General features: G+C 34.4%; 1 protein-coding gene across 2 annotated transcripts; it reads left to right on the top strand.

Annotated features, from left to right (window-relative positions):
- Window positions 1-419: 419 nt before the first annotated feature.
- On the top strand, window positions 420-4,531 carry LOC131044360 (disease resistance protein Roq1). Of its 2 annotated transcripts, none has more exons than XM_057977675.2 (5): window positions 420-1,198; window positions 1,327-2,422; window positions 2,523-2,798; window positions 2,939-3,790; window positions 4,021-4,531. In XM_057977675.2, exons 1-5 carry the CDS (start codon window positions 705-707, stop codon window positions 4,438-4,440), a joined length of 3,138 nt encoding a protein of 1,045 aa, XP_057833658.1. In that variant the 5' UTR covers window positions 420-704; the 3' UTR covers window positions 4,441-4,531. The 2 variants fall into 2 exon arrangements, with proteins under 2 accessions (XP_057833658.1, XP_057833657.1); XM_057977674.2 differs by having other exon boundaries at window positions 422-1,198; window positions 2,939-3,817.
- Window positions 4,532-14,897: the final 10,366 nt, after the last annotated feature.

Here is a 14,897-nt window from a genome sequence, read left to right as displayed (position 1 = left end):
CATAAATAAATGCTAATAGCAATATGATTGTAAGGTCAAAAAGATAATGAAATTAATAATTATTGAAAAGATTATGTTAAAAAGATGTATAATAAGCTAGATAAGCTAGATAGATAGATAGATAACATAAAATGAAAACTTGACTTTGTAAATTAGATTATGTCATTTACAATATAAATGTATCAAAATGCTCTCCTTACTATATATATATATATATATATTTATACACTTCTTAAAATAAAGAAAAAAATTAGATAAAAATATTTAAAATTCACTATTACAATTATTGTGCGAAGTTTCAAGTGAAAACATGGTTTTACTTTTGCTTCTGAGATGATATCTTTTCTTTTTAAATGCCAAGATGCTGCCGTGAATGTAAAGGGTTTTAGTTTTGCTTTTGAGACGATTCAATTATAAGGGCGTGAAAATAAAGTTGCAGAGGACATCTTTCTTTTTTTCTAAATGTAATTATTCCACTTCCCTCTTGGAAATAATCTATTGCAAGAAAAAATGCTTTCGCTATTCGTTTGAGATGCTATCGCGATGCCCGTCTCACTTTTTTAAGTGCCCATTACATCTTTCCTTTATAAGTTGGCCCCACGATATTCTTTGCACTGAAAGATGTTTACAAATATCCTTCCATCAAATCTACTCTACTCTGCTTCAGACAGTTTCATACATTTTGCAGTTCCAGTTTTGCATTCATGGCTTCCTCCTCCTCATCGCTTGGATCTCCTAAATTATATGATGCATTCATCAGCCACCGAGGCCCTGACGTCAAGGAAACCCTTGCTAAACAACTCTATCACCTTCTTCAGGAAAGAGGATGCAGGGCATTTTTAGACTGTGAAGAGATACAAGGGGGAGATTCTATTCCTTTTGCCATTCGCAATGCCATTTGCTCATCTCTTGTGCAAATTGCCATTTTTTCCAAAGGATATGCAGACTCCTCTTGGTGTTTAGATGAGCTTGTTCTTATGCTACAACAACCACCTGACGCCCTGTTTATTCCTGTGTTCTACGATGTCCAGCCATGGGAGCTACGCCACATCGAAAACGAGAAGTCACAGTATGCTGTAGCATTTTCTGATCGTCAAAGGAAAGGTAGGAATCTTGATAAGTTGGATGAATGGAAAAAGGCCCTCGAATCTGCTGCAGACATATCTGGTTATGAACTTAGCCATTCCTCACATCAAGAGTAAGATTACTGTCATTTGTTTTGAATCGATTCTGATTCGTCATGTTTTCCCTTTTTTCTCCAGTTCTTGACATTCGTTTTACCTTAGTAGGATGACTTTGTAAAGAATTTTTGGTTTTGGATTTCAGCAATTTGTGTGAAAACATTGTGTCTCGTGTGCTACAAGTGGTGCAAGAAAGGAAAAATAGGATACCATTAGATGTTGCGAAATATCCGGTTGGACTTGCTGAACTTGTCCAGGATTTTAAAATGAGTTGTTCACAGACAAAGAGGCAAAGAAAGGTCACGAGAGAATTGTTAGGGATCTATGGACTTGGGGGGTCTGGCAAGACTACCCTGGCAAAAGAACTGTTTAACAGAAAGCGTTTGAGCTACCATGCATCATGCTTTCTCTCTGATGTGAGAGAATCGCATGCCAGAGGTGAATTGCATCGCATGCAAAGCCAGCTCTTAAAAGATCTTTTAAATATTGCAGATCTAAATTTTAGCAGCGTGCACCATGGAATTGGAGAGCTGAAGGATCGTCTGGGAAGAGCAAGGCATTTGCATTTTCTTATAGTCTTAGATGATATTGATCATCAAGACCAGTTAGATGCCCTGTTACCTCAAGGTATGCTCAGCTTGAATAGCCTGGTAATTATTACAACCCGTGATCAAAGTATGTTAAAAGGTGCAGATATCTGTTATAAGATGAAGGGATTGAATAGGAATCAGGCTAAAGATCTCTTCTGTAGTCATGCTTTCCTTGAAGGGGATCCACCCATTGCATATGAGAAATTGGTTGAAAGTTTCGTGGAATTCTGTGGAGGTTTACCCCTCTCCCTCAAAGTTTTGGGCGCCCATCTTTATGGTAGGGATGAGTATTATTGGGAGCTACAATTGGAAAAAGTTAAGAAAATCCCGCCTAAGGATATAATACAAAGACTTAAAATCAGCTTTGATGGTTTGGATCAAGAGGAGAAGCAGATATTTATAGATATTGCTTGTTTATTCAATAAGAAAAGCGAAGCAGATTTGAAAAGTATAGCTATATCAATCTGGAATGCATCCGGTTGGAGCGCTGAACATGCAGTTCAAATCCTGCAAGATAAGTGTCTAATTGAAGTGGGTTCGGGCTTGTGGGCTATGTTTCGAATGCATGATCACCTCCGCGATCTGGGAAGACAAATGGCAGATGAGTTGGGGCCTCCTCGGCTATGGAGACCACACATTCTTACATCTATGGTATGCTGCTTTAAATTTTTGAAGTTAAAATTTTAGAAAGTTTTTGGAAAAACATTTCAATTTATGAAACCGTACATTTAACCCTGATCCTTGTATGTAGGAAGCAAAAGGACTTAAGCAAATCCTAGCAGAAACAAAGGGCAGGTGTTTCCATTCATTCAAGGATTCGTCCCTCAAAAGCACAATTACTTTTTTTATAATGAATTCAAATGATTCTGCTGAGACTGACCTCCTGTGGCTTGAAATTCTAAATGAAAGTTCCAGCTTAAAAGAAATTCCTTCATGGATTCCTCTACGTAAATTGCAATGTTTATCTATTTACAACATGGAAGAACTGTGGAGCACTTTTCAGCAGCAATTGCAGACCAATACCCAGGTATTTCGCTCTTCTTTCCTGCAAATTAATTCTCCTTTCACGGCAACAGCAGTCATTTCAGAAAACTTTGTTTGAACTTCGGTGAAGATTGTTGACTCTTGAGAACTAATTCATTTTTTGGGTGAAATTGGGAATGTCAGGCCAGTTTCGAGTTGAGAATGCTGAAGATTTACTACTCTTCCATGTTGCAAAAAATTCCAGATTTAATAGGAATGTTCAGTCATTTGCAAGACTTAGGAATAAGGTGGTCCTTAGAGAAGACTGACATAACATCCCTCCTAGAATCGCTTAAACAACTTAGTAATCTTAGATCATTATGGTTGCGGGGTAAGGGTGGCATCTTCTTCAGTAAGAATTTGAATCTGAGCAAAGTTACAGACTCTACAAGCAGCCGCATGACTAGCCTTGAAAACATAGATTTTAGTAGATTTAGTAATATATCTAAGCTGCTAATTAGTGGAGAGATTTGTCCTAGACTTCGATCATTGAAAGTTGACAATATGTGGGATCTAATTGAAATGGACTTAAAGCAGCTAGACAGACTGAATACTCTTGACGTGAGCCACTGTGGTGAATTGGAAACAATATCAGGGTTTTCTTCTCTAATAGGGCTTCAGTTTCTTAGACTGGAGGATTGCCCCAAATTGGAAACAATAATAGAGTTGTCTTCTGCAATAGGGCTTCAGTATCTTATAGTGCAGCGTTGTCCCAAATTGGAAACAATATTAGGGTCATCTTCTTTAACAGGGCTTCAATATCTTATATTAAAGAATTGTCACAAATGGATAACAGTACCAGGGTTATCTTCTCTAACAGGGCTTCAAGTATTTAGAGCAGAGGAATGTGGCTTCAACTCGTTGCCCACACTTGCACATCTACATCTTCTTGAGCGAATCACTATTTCAAAATGTTATTGGCTGCAGAGTGTGGAAGGTTTTGAAGGGTTGCAAGGTTTGAAAAGCCTGATAATTGATCTCAGTGGATATGCTTGGGTACGGAATTTCTTCTCTGGACTGAGGGTAATACTGTTTTTCTCAACGCAAACAATTGATTTTGAGGGGAAAGCCTGTTTATTTATATAGTTGTGAAAAGTGAAATAGGTGATTTTTCATTGTGTTTTGGATAGGGAAAAAGAAACATTACTACTTCAAAATTGTGCTTTACTTTTCTGATATTTGTATTAATTATTTAATGTTTTATGTTGAAATTTTAAATGTTTCAGAGGCTTCCATCAGACTATACTATTTTAACAGGGGTGTCATTGGATACATCATCGTCCAGATTGGATGTAAATTTGTTTTCTGAGGTGATGGGCACCCAAACAGTTATTGAGATTGAGAAATTGGATGAGAGAAGCTCATCAAACGCAATCACTATATATGCTTTCCTTGGAAGATATAATCGTGATCCTACTTACATCAGAGATAAATTTATATGCTTGACATTTGTAGGTGAACAGAAGATTGGAACAGAAATAGAGTGCATTAGAATATCGGGCTTCAACATAAAGAAGGGGTTTAAGGTGACAATGAATGAAGGGGAAGGAGGACAGGCTTTAATGTTAATGCAAAGAATTTTTGATCGATTATATGGAGATCTCGACTTTGAAAGAAGAAGGATTGGGAAGTGTAATTTGCTTTGACTATCTATTTTTGAAAATCTTTTGTTCTTTGTTTCATTCAAGTCGTTAATTTCCAGTATTCTTTATTCAATAAAATAAAGGTCTTTCAATATTTTCTTATCACTCTTGTACAAATGTTATTTTTTAAATTAATAGTAGATTATATTTCTTTTGTCTTTAATTTTAAAATAAAATAACTGTAAAATAATTTAGATAGTTTAGATTGATTTAATAATATATGTAAGTATGATATTAATTTAGATTGATAATTAAATATAGTTGAATATTGAAATATCAATTTATATTGAGTTATTAAATTTAGTTGAGTTTTGAAATATAGAATAATTAATGTATGCTTTATTAAGAAAGTAAATAAGAGGATATGGATGCTTAACTTTATAATATGTAATTATTCAAAAATTGATCTAGGTACTAAATGTAATGTGTCTTGAGATTTGAAATACAATATCTCAGATCATCACTTATCTTATAATTAACACATTTTATTTTTCGCTATGTAGAATCAAGTTTGGGGGTTGGGGTTACATTTACAACTGTAGACATATAAAAATGACCATATTCCTAAATGAATATTTTATGTTCATTTCTATGTTTACTTAAATCCAATTTAATTAAATTATCCGCATTCCTCTATTTAATTAAGTAAATTACTCAATTAAATTCACTATATAAATTCACTATACCATTTAATAGGATAAATCCATTTTATTCAATTAAAGCCCCTATCCACTTTTTAATTAAATTCAAATTTAATTAAAATAGTTGTCCTAAATTAAATAAATCTAATTTATTTAATTGCAACCAAATTGAAATAAAGCAATTTATTTTAATAAAACCTATTTTCCCTCACCCACTTGCAAAATCCTACACCTCCCACTTGCATCCTAAATCCTATTCCTAATTCTTTTAGAATCCATCTAATCCTAATCAATTAACCCAAAACCCATCCATTATCCCTTTCCCCTAAATTTGAGGAGGTCACTTCTCAAATTTGGAGCAAAGTCTTCAAAATGCATTAAAGCCTTTATCCATTCAACTTGTTGAATGCCCCCAAATTTGGAAGGACTCTTACAAAGTTATCTACAAAGTCTTCATAACTATTAATGGTTAACTCAAACCCTCTTACATGGTTAAAGAATTTCCATAAACTCAACCTCGATCTAACCCAAGGGTCTCATCAAGCATTTATTGCTTTGACCATGGTTATCCTTAAACCTTTGCACAAGAGTTTATCCTTTGGGTAAAAGCTTTATCCAATGGATAACCTTAACCTAACCTTAACCCTTAACCCCTAGGGTAACCATGAGGTCTTCTCAAGCATTTCATGCTTCTTACACCTCCTCTCAACCAACCTTATGTTGACAATTGTCACCATTTCATTGGTGCCAATTGCAAACATAGATTCCCAACTTTCAAACTTGGCTCTTGATTAAACCTTTCAATCCTAGTCATCCATTGCCCTATTTTTGCTATAAATAGAGCTCTCATTCCTCCATTTTAAGGAATCCAAGACTTTAGCATCTCACTTATACTCAAATCCATTCAAGCTTTCATATTTTATATGCTCATCATTTAGCTTCTCTTTTAAATCAGGAATTAATCTAAATATGCTAATTTAGAATATGTTCCTTATCATATAGCTTAAATCATGAACTAATATAGTATGCTAGGATAGTTTTGTTTACTAACCTTGTCATCTTATAGTTAGTTAATTGCATTTGTAGCATCATGCATAGTTTAGGATGCATCTCATATTAAATCAACAAAAAACATCCCTCGTTCTTGCATTTGCCATCCCTAAACCATTTTGCTCAGTGATCTGAGAGTAAAAATATTGGTTTGAGGGACCGTGCAAGATAGAGAACCATGGAACCAACCTTGGGAAGTTGAGTTATACTTCATGACTCCATAGCTTGCACCAAGAAGTCCTGTGGGTGTGTGAGCAAGGCTCCCTAGAACTCCATTTTTCACATTTCAAGTTCTATTGACCCACTTTTCCCGCATACAACAACCATAGATCTATATGTACAACTACAAACTTTTTCTAGTAACTAACAAAACTTAAGTATCAAAATGTTTGAGGTATTTATAATACCCTAAAACAAGTTCTCCATGATCAACCCCATAAAATAAAGAGGAATAATGAAGACAACACTCTTAAGTCATACAAATAATCTCAGAAATGCACATGCAATTTTGGATTCCCTTTAAATCGCCTATGGAAGAATCCAATCCCCTGAAACAATTTTTAGACACTAACCTACAAGAGATACCAATCCCCTCTTCAAGATTATGTCATAAACACCAACCTAAAAGAGACTCCAATCCCCTCTTACTAAACCCCAAAATAACTACTATACACCAACCTCAATGAATTACATAAAAATAATGTGAAAATAACAAATAAATCTGTAATATAGATCTTCACATCATCACCAAACATATAAACAATTCAATCTGAATCGACTGGCGAATTATTCACATCATTATCCACTTCCTAACACTTATTTTATGCAACCAAGAAGGAAACCACATTTGAGGTTTATAGTCAATGAAGTGCGTGGTCGGCAAAATAAAACAAGAGATTATAACAATAATAAATTGAACGTTTTAAAATTAAGATTATATAATTAATTTCCATTTTTAAAAAAGACTTTAAAAGTACTGTTATTTTTTACTCATCACTGTCATTCATACACTTTTCAATGGCAGCCGAAGTCTTTGAGAGTGTGGAAGATGTAGCGAAATTGTTCAAATTTGAGTGGCAAAGATCTGGTCAAACTATTGAGATTTAATATTTTAATCCTTTTTGTATGTATAAAATATGGATAAGGTTGGTAGATAGGGCTTTTAAAGTTTTTTCTTTTTTTAAAACTGGAAATTAAAGATATAATCTTAATTTTAAAACATTTATTATTGTCATAATTTTTTCTAAATGGTATATATGATTTTGTTTTTTAAAAATTTATTCAACAGATTATTACCATTTATAATCTTGATTATGTAGAAATGACAAGGATTCACAATAATTGATTTAGATTTCTAATAATACTTCTATAACAGGAAGTGTCAATGTTGTAATGCAATGTATCCTTCCAACATGCCCACCTTCGTTTGTGGTCACCCACTGACACAATAGTCTTAGAGAGAAGTCCTAGAAGAGATAAGATGAGATTCCACATCTAGTTGGAAAATTTCAATAGTGGTTGATAGAATTAGAGTCTATATCATTGACATTGTCTATTCATTTATATGTTTAACTCAACTCCAAGTTATTTCAGTAGTGCTCGATATTGCTTTACCCTTTACTCTTTATTCTTTATTTTTTCTTCTTCATTTCACAAAACTTAAACCCCAATTCACATTGCTCTTTCCCTTCATTATAAACTCATTTTCTTGACATTTGTGTAGCATCTTCACCCTCATCCAAGAGGCCTGCCTAGCTACTAATTTAATTAATTTTATATTATTGTTGTTATTATAATTATTATAGATGTTATTTTTTATTTAGATTCAAATTTGTAATTAAGAAACTTTTTGATATATTTATGTAGTGACAAATGGTGTAATCTTATATTATGTTGGGCTCATTCCTCTAGCTTCTAAATATTTCTATGCACAATCATACTTGCATGCATAGCCTACCCTTACATTTATATGCATATACTCCAATACATAACATATATCCCACATTTAAAACACTTATTTACACCTATGTCCACATAGCAACTAGCCACCAAGATTTGATTTTTTTTTGCCTAGAGTTATTTCTATGGTTGTGAGGTCATTCCTCAAACATAGACTAGCCTCTAAGTTTTATTTACCTAACCTAAGTCAACTTAGTATACCTTTGCATGTTTTAGTCTTAAGTGTAAGTATTTGAAGGCATTTAATTATGTGTATTTGACATCTCTCATCTATCAATCATTCCCTCTCATCCTGTAGCATTAAAAAGCATTCAATAGGAGAATTTGGTGCACTACAAAGAGTAAAGAATATGAATCATATCTTCAATATAAATGTATACTTTTTAAGGTTGACCTAGGAGAAATTCTCTCTTTGTGACAAAATGACAACCCTTTAAGGTATTTCTTGAATACTACTAATAGATCCAAATCTTTAGGAATACCAAACTGAACAAACACTAATTGTTGGTGTAAATTATGTCTCATAATTACACTTTACTTAAGTTGACTTAGGGTAATGCATTTCATAGTAGTTTGCATATGAGACACTTAGAGAAGTTTACACATAGGGATGATGTATGTAGGAGAAATTCCACCTTTTTATGGTCTTATCTTGTTACATTCTATCTTCGTTGGGTGATCCACCTCTTCTGAAATATTTTATTATTTCTCCTACCTTCTCCTACCTACCCTTGTTTCTCATTGAGACACAAGTCATGATTGTGTGCTCACATATCCATATTGTCTTGCCTTTATAAGCAGGCTCATCTACATTGTATGTAATGATCCAGTTGATCTTATTTTGCATCTTGATTAGAATATAGTTTACTATTATCAATATTTTATCTCTCTTTTGTGCTATTCATTGTGCTCTTGATGTTTGCTATATTTGATAGATTCTTACATGGTATCAAAGCCATTAGGGCTTCTTTGAGTAGTTTATTTGAAGACATTTTGGAGCATTTGATTTGCAGGTTTGGGGAGTTGAGAATTTTGGGAGCATCCTATGGCGATTTAAACCTCACCATTGCATCCAGGAGGCTATTTCCATGAATTTTGAGTATAAATTTGACTATATTTGGTGAAAATTGTATTTTGGACCTTTGAGGAAAGTTTTAGCCAATTAATACAGTACAAATTATATATATATATATATATATATATATACTATATTTTTTGTAGTTTTTAAAATTATCATTAATCATTGTCTGCAGTTTTTTATTATATTGTAAAAGTGTTTTATTTATTAAAAAAATTATATATATATAGGGGGTTTCACCCCCCCATCTCCCATACTATCTGTATCCATTTTTGCAGGGTTTATTAGATTTTTCGACCGCCACTGTTAAACTGACTTATATACATGCCAGTGTTGAAATTCGTCGACACCTCCACCTCACTGCTCCAACTGGGATCTCCTCCACACTATTGTTCCTTCTGGTAGTTCCAACTCTCGACAACCATCTTCCCACTCCCCGACCTCCTACAATGTTGTGTTCCCACCGATTCCCATTGGCAACATCTCCCAGATGCTTCTCCCCCGAGCTCCGCCCCTCCTCACTGATCTATGTGTTCTCTATGACTACTCCACCACCAACTAGTGCTCCATCGCACTGCTTGGCCTAGGTTTCTTTCTTCTCCAATGGAGCCTACCACTTGGCAGTGTACTATTCGCTCCCACTGTCACATCCTCTGCGATGTGGCCGATTTGGATTTACCCACAAGGAGATTTTTTTTGCCACTAGAAGGACATGTGACACTCTACCATTAGTTTGTACTGTCTACTCATCACATAGTCAGCACCACTGTACCGACACATTAACATACAACATAGGCCACATGATTGCCACACAACATATCCATACAACCACATCATCATCTGTACTCCAAGTGGCAGTTTGTGATTGGACCACGTCATTCAGTCCATATTGTATGAACATGCCACACAGCAGGTGCGACAGTCATACAACCATCGATTTTAATGCATTGAAGTGCTGACACTAGCCTGCTTCAGCACCTTTTTTTGAAATTTTTGGACCCCCTTTCATTGAGCTTTTTGATTTTGGAGGCAAACTTTGAAGGCCCATAACTTTCTCATCTTAGCTCCTTTTTAAGTGCATTTTTTTTATTTGGGCTATTTTTTTGTGCTCTTCATAGTGGTGGTGGTATTTTTTGATTTTGGTGGATACATTTTTCATAATTTTTATTTTTCACAACTGTACCTATCCAATCCTCGATTTTGCAACTTCAAAGGCTTCATTCGGACTCATATGTCCTCCTTTTCATGTGTTGTTTTTTTGAAAATGCATAATTTTTTGTCTACTTTCACATGGTGCTATCAAATTTTCACCACTTTGAGCAGAAATTGTACTTTCAATATTTGATCATTTTTTACCTATTTGGATCTCAATTTAGATCTCTTGCAGTGTTTCTTGGAGTCTCTTATAGCCTATTTAAGGCATTTGTAAATTTAAAATCAGAAGTCCACTTTGTCATTTTTTTGAAGTGGCCCATTGTTCACGCACCAAGTATAAAGTGCCCAATCATCATTTTGGGGGGGTTCTTTGATTGAGTGAATTTGGGGAGGTGTCCTATGTGATTTTTTCTCTCTATATGTTGTGTTCTTTCATTTTGTTTTCATGGGTTCTCCTAAATTTTGAATTTTAACTCCACATAACTATGCTTCATGGAAATTGATGTATGGAGTAAGCTAATGGAAAAAGGATTAACTCACTATATTGATGGAACCATAGTTGCACCATCTAATCCTAAAGTTGATCCTAATGTTGACATGGAATGACTCACTAAATTTTTTATGACAATAGGGACATTGAGGAAGTATGTATCAAAGGATCTCATCTTTCACATTGAAAAGTGTAAAACAATTAAGGATGCATGGGATGTCTTGGGAAAATTGTATGGCCAAATTGATGAGATTAGGGGCTATCAACTTGATAATGATCTCACCATGTTGGATCCCAAGAACTTTGATATAATCCAATATTATGTTACCAAGTCAAATGAGCTAAGAGTGAAATTGAAGGATTGTGGCATTGATAAGAAGGATGCACAGTTGGTTTACAACCTATTGGGAAAGCTTCCATCAGAATATGCAACGTTTGTTTCTAGCTTCCAAACCCATCACTTGACAGTGGGTAGTTCCTTCACTATGCCCATATTTGATGCATTCATAGGAATGTTTATATTAGAGAAATCTAAGTTGATGAGCATGGGGATTCTCAAGTCTTCAAAGTCCATGGCTTTGGTGGCTAATCAAGAGAATCAAGGAAAATATGCCAACAAGAAGCAGAAGCAGTTCAAGCCTAAGAATCAAAAAGATAGAGCACAATATTCCTCTCCACCACAAAAGGATTCTACTTCCTCACTTAAGGAAAAATCGTATAAGGAGAGGCGTTTTTATTCATATTGCAAGAAAAATGGTCACAATGAGTATCATTGCCACACTGAGTAGATTGATGAGTTGACCAACATCATCAAGAAGAACAACATTGATTTTCCATCCACTTACAAGAAGAAGGATTCATCTCCTTCCCCTTCCTCGCAATCAAAAGGAAAGGGACGAGCTCTTTGTGCTACTACAAGTCATTATTCAGGGAGATCGCTTCTAGATTGAGGAGCTTCTCATCATATGGAATCTTTACAATCTATGTTCTTTTCATTTGAGCCTTGTAACATGCCATAGATTTTGATGGGAAATCATACATTTATGAATGTGGTTGGGAAAGGATCTATTACCAATGGGGATAACTCCTTCAATAACGTGTTGTGTGTATCCCGTTTGACAAACAATCTTCTTTCCATCTACCAGATCACTCATGGGGCAACAAGGAAAACTGTGGAGCTCACACTTGATTCAATTATCATTAGAGACTTGGAGACTAGAGCTATTATTGCTATAGGGGTGGTGGATCATGCATCTTGATCGTATTCCTTTGTAGATTTTGTTACTATTGATGAGGTTGATTCTTCATATGTTGATCACACTTCTTGTGTTGATTTAGAAATTGAGGAGAACTTTGGTTACTTCAAATTGGGTGTTGTCACATGTGACCCCATTCTTGAGCCTTGCATTTCATCTCCTCCCATTGATATCACACATCTTATTGCACTTGATGATGTAGATGTTGCTATAGTTTTGCCTTCTTGTGATTCAGTGCAACAAGGTATATCTTGTCTTCCAGCTTTAGTTCCTTGGGATGACTACTTGATAGACATTGCAGGCTTTTTTGTGGAGTCCTACATTGCAAATTTGGGAGACATCATTGATGACACTCGTCTTCTCTTCGATGAAGATGAACCTTCTTCGATTGTTGTGAGGGAAGACTCTCACCCTTTTGTCCATTCTCTACATGATCATTCTTTCAAGGTTGACATGATTGTGGATTCTTATGTACAACATTTGGAGGAGGTCTCTTTATCCTTAGAGGAGATATCTGAGTCTTTGGATCATGTTCTGCATTCATCTCCACTAGATCTTGGATTGCCTTTTTCAACAATATGGATTAGTACACCTGATTTGGAGGGGGTAACTTTCAGCATCAACATGGGGACACTTGAGCAGTTTTCGGAAACTCTATTCATCTTGATTTTTTTTCCTACATCTTCCCTTCATGATTGGAGACAATTCATGGATACACCTTTGGTTATGTTTCTTCCTAAGGGGAGGAACATTGTTTGATGATCGTGGAGCAGTTTCTCCATTTAGTTTCAAGCTTCTACCATTGGTGTAGATTTTACATTGAGGGGGGGCTACTTGGTCTCTCTTCTTATCTCTTATGGGAGGGACTTTTTTCTCGCATGGGTTTTTGTACTTCTTGTAGTACCCCTCCCTTGATTAGACTTTTAGATACTTATTTTGACCATGGTTGACTTTTTTAGTGGATATTTGTGGATACATTATGTGGTGATGTTTTATTTAGATATTATACTATGTTGTTTAATGCTTTGATTTGGGATTCAGTGAATGTTGTTTACACATTATTTCTTTATTGATGGTTAGATGTTAATTTTATTGGGTATTTGACCATGGATAACACATTTACTTTATGCATGAGATGTGTTATGTATATGTCATCATGTATGTGTGGAAAGTGTATGGGGTGCAAGGAGATTATTTTCCTTCACTCAGTTCGGTGAGACATGGAATGTCACGATTCTCCTTCATCGGTGTGTCTACCATGTTTGAATATATATGTATGTATGGTTCGGTGATGGAAGAATTACCAGTACAAGGTACTGACTTCACCTAGTTCTATAGGTTTGAGCGTACCTAATTAATCTGATGGAAGTGGAGGAGATAGTCTTAAGGCCCTAAATTTCATCCCTAGTCGTGCTCGATAGTGAGCATTGTCAGTCGTCTATCAACCTTCCCTATGTTGGTATATGGGTCGTGTCTCTGCTTTGTTTTGTTGAATTGTGTGTTATGCGTTTGTGAATTTAAATTATTCTCTTCTTATGATTTTTAATGAGAAATTAATTATTAATACCTTATGGTTATTAATAATTAATGGATATTGCGTTTATGAAATTAAATTAGAAAAAAATGATTTAAAAACATTTTTGTGGTTAAATAGATTAATCAATTATGTTAATTGGTTAGTTAAGTTTGATTGTTGATTTATTAATGAAAAATTTATATTATGTTTTTTTCATTTTATTTTTTAAAGATAATGTCATTTTTTACCTATATATATTTTAAATGTTTAAATTGTTTTTTTAGTATGTGAGGAAAAATGAATTCAAAATTTAAAAAATATATATAAATGCAAATGTATTGTTTGAAAAAAAATATACATTTTTCAAATTTCATTAAAAAGCATGAATTTGACCTAAAAAAATACATTTTGTGGGAAAAAAAATCCTTTATAATTGGAAATTTTTTCCAGATTAGGCCTCTTGGCATTTTTTGGAAAAAAAATTTCTCGACTCTCTGTTTTTGAGGTGGTTTTGGCTAGAAGATTTGTTTGTTTGGAACTTGGTTTCCTGTGTTGAAGGGGTTTCTATTGGTAGAAGGCTTGCTCTCATCTCCAAACTTCTCTTCCAAGAAAGTATTTAAAGGTTGGAGTTTCATACCTCTGTTTTGGAATTTTAGTGTAATTGAATAAATTCGTGAGTTGTTGTGTGCTATGTTTAGTAAGGGTAAATTATTGTAGAGTTTTGAAGAAAGAGGAAAAAGGGTTTGTAATTTTGTTTGTGTAAATGAAAATTTCTTGTTTGGTTTGTTTTAAATTTTCCCAGCTGAGTCTAAGGAAATGAATCATTGTTTAAATCTGGGCTGAGAGTTGTTAAATTTAAAAAAAAATTATGCCCATCCTGGGGTTGGCTTTGGGAAGAACTTAATTGCTTGGAATTTGGTGGTTTTCTATTTATAAGTTTTTTAATTTTTTTGTCTGGTAAATTGTTTTACTCCTCTATGTTTGCATCACAATTAAGGGGGAAATAAAATTTTAATTTATACAGTTATTGAGGGTTATGCTGTTGAAATTTTATTAAAAAAAAAGAAGGGGCTGTTAAAATTTCCTCTATAAATTGATTTATTCTGGGCATGTTTTATATTTCTAGTTGTCCTGTTTAAAACAAAAAAAGATGAGAAAAATATATATATATAAATAAAAAATTAAATTATATTAATTTTTTGTTTGGAAGGAGGGGGGCGGGGGTGTCCCTATGGGGAGCTCCCCACAGTCGTGGCATCCATGGCTATGGGGTGCCACAACTGTGGGTAGCCATAGCGTGACACTCCCCCACAAT

Source organism: Cryptomeria japonica, chromosome 6 (assembly GCF_030272615.1).
Source record: "Cryptomeria japonica chromosome 6, Sugi_1.0, whole genome shotgun sequence".
In the NCBI taxonomy this organism is placed as follows: domain Eukaryota; kingdom Viridiplantae; phylum Streptophyta; class Pinopsida; order Cupressales; family Cupressaceae; genus Cryptomeria; species Cryptomeria japonica.
Note: the sequence above shows the minus strand (reverse complement) of the source record. Positions and strands in the feature narration are given on the sequence as shown.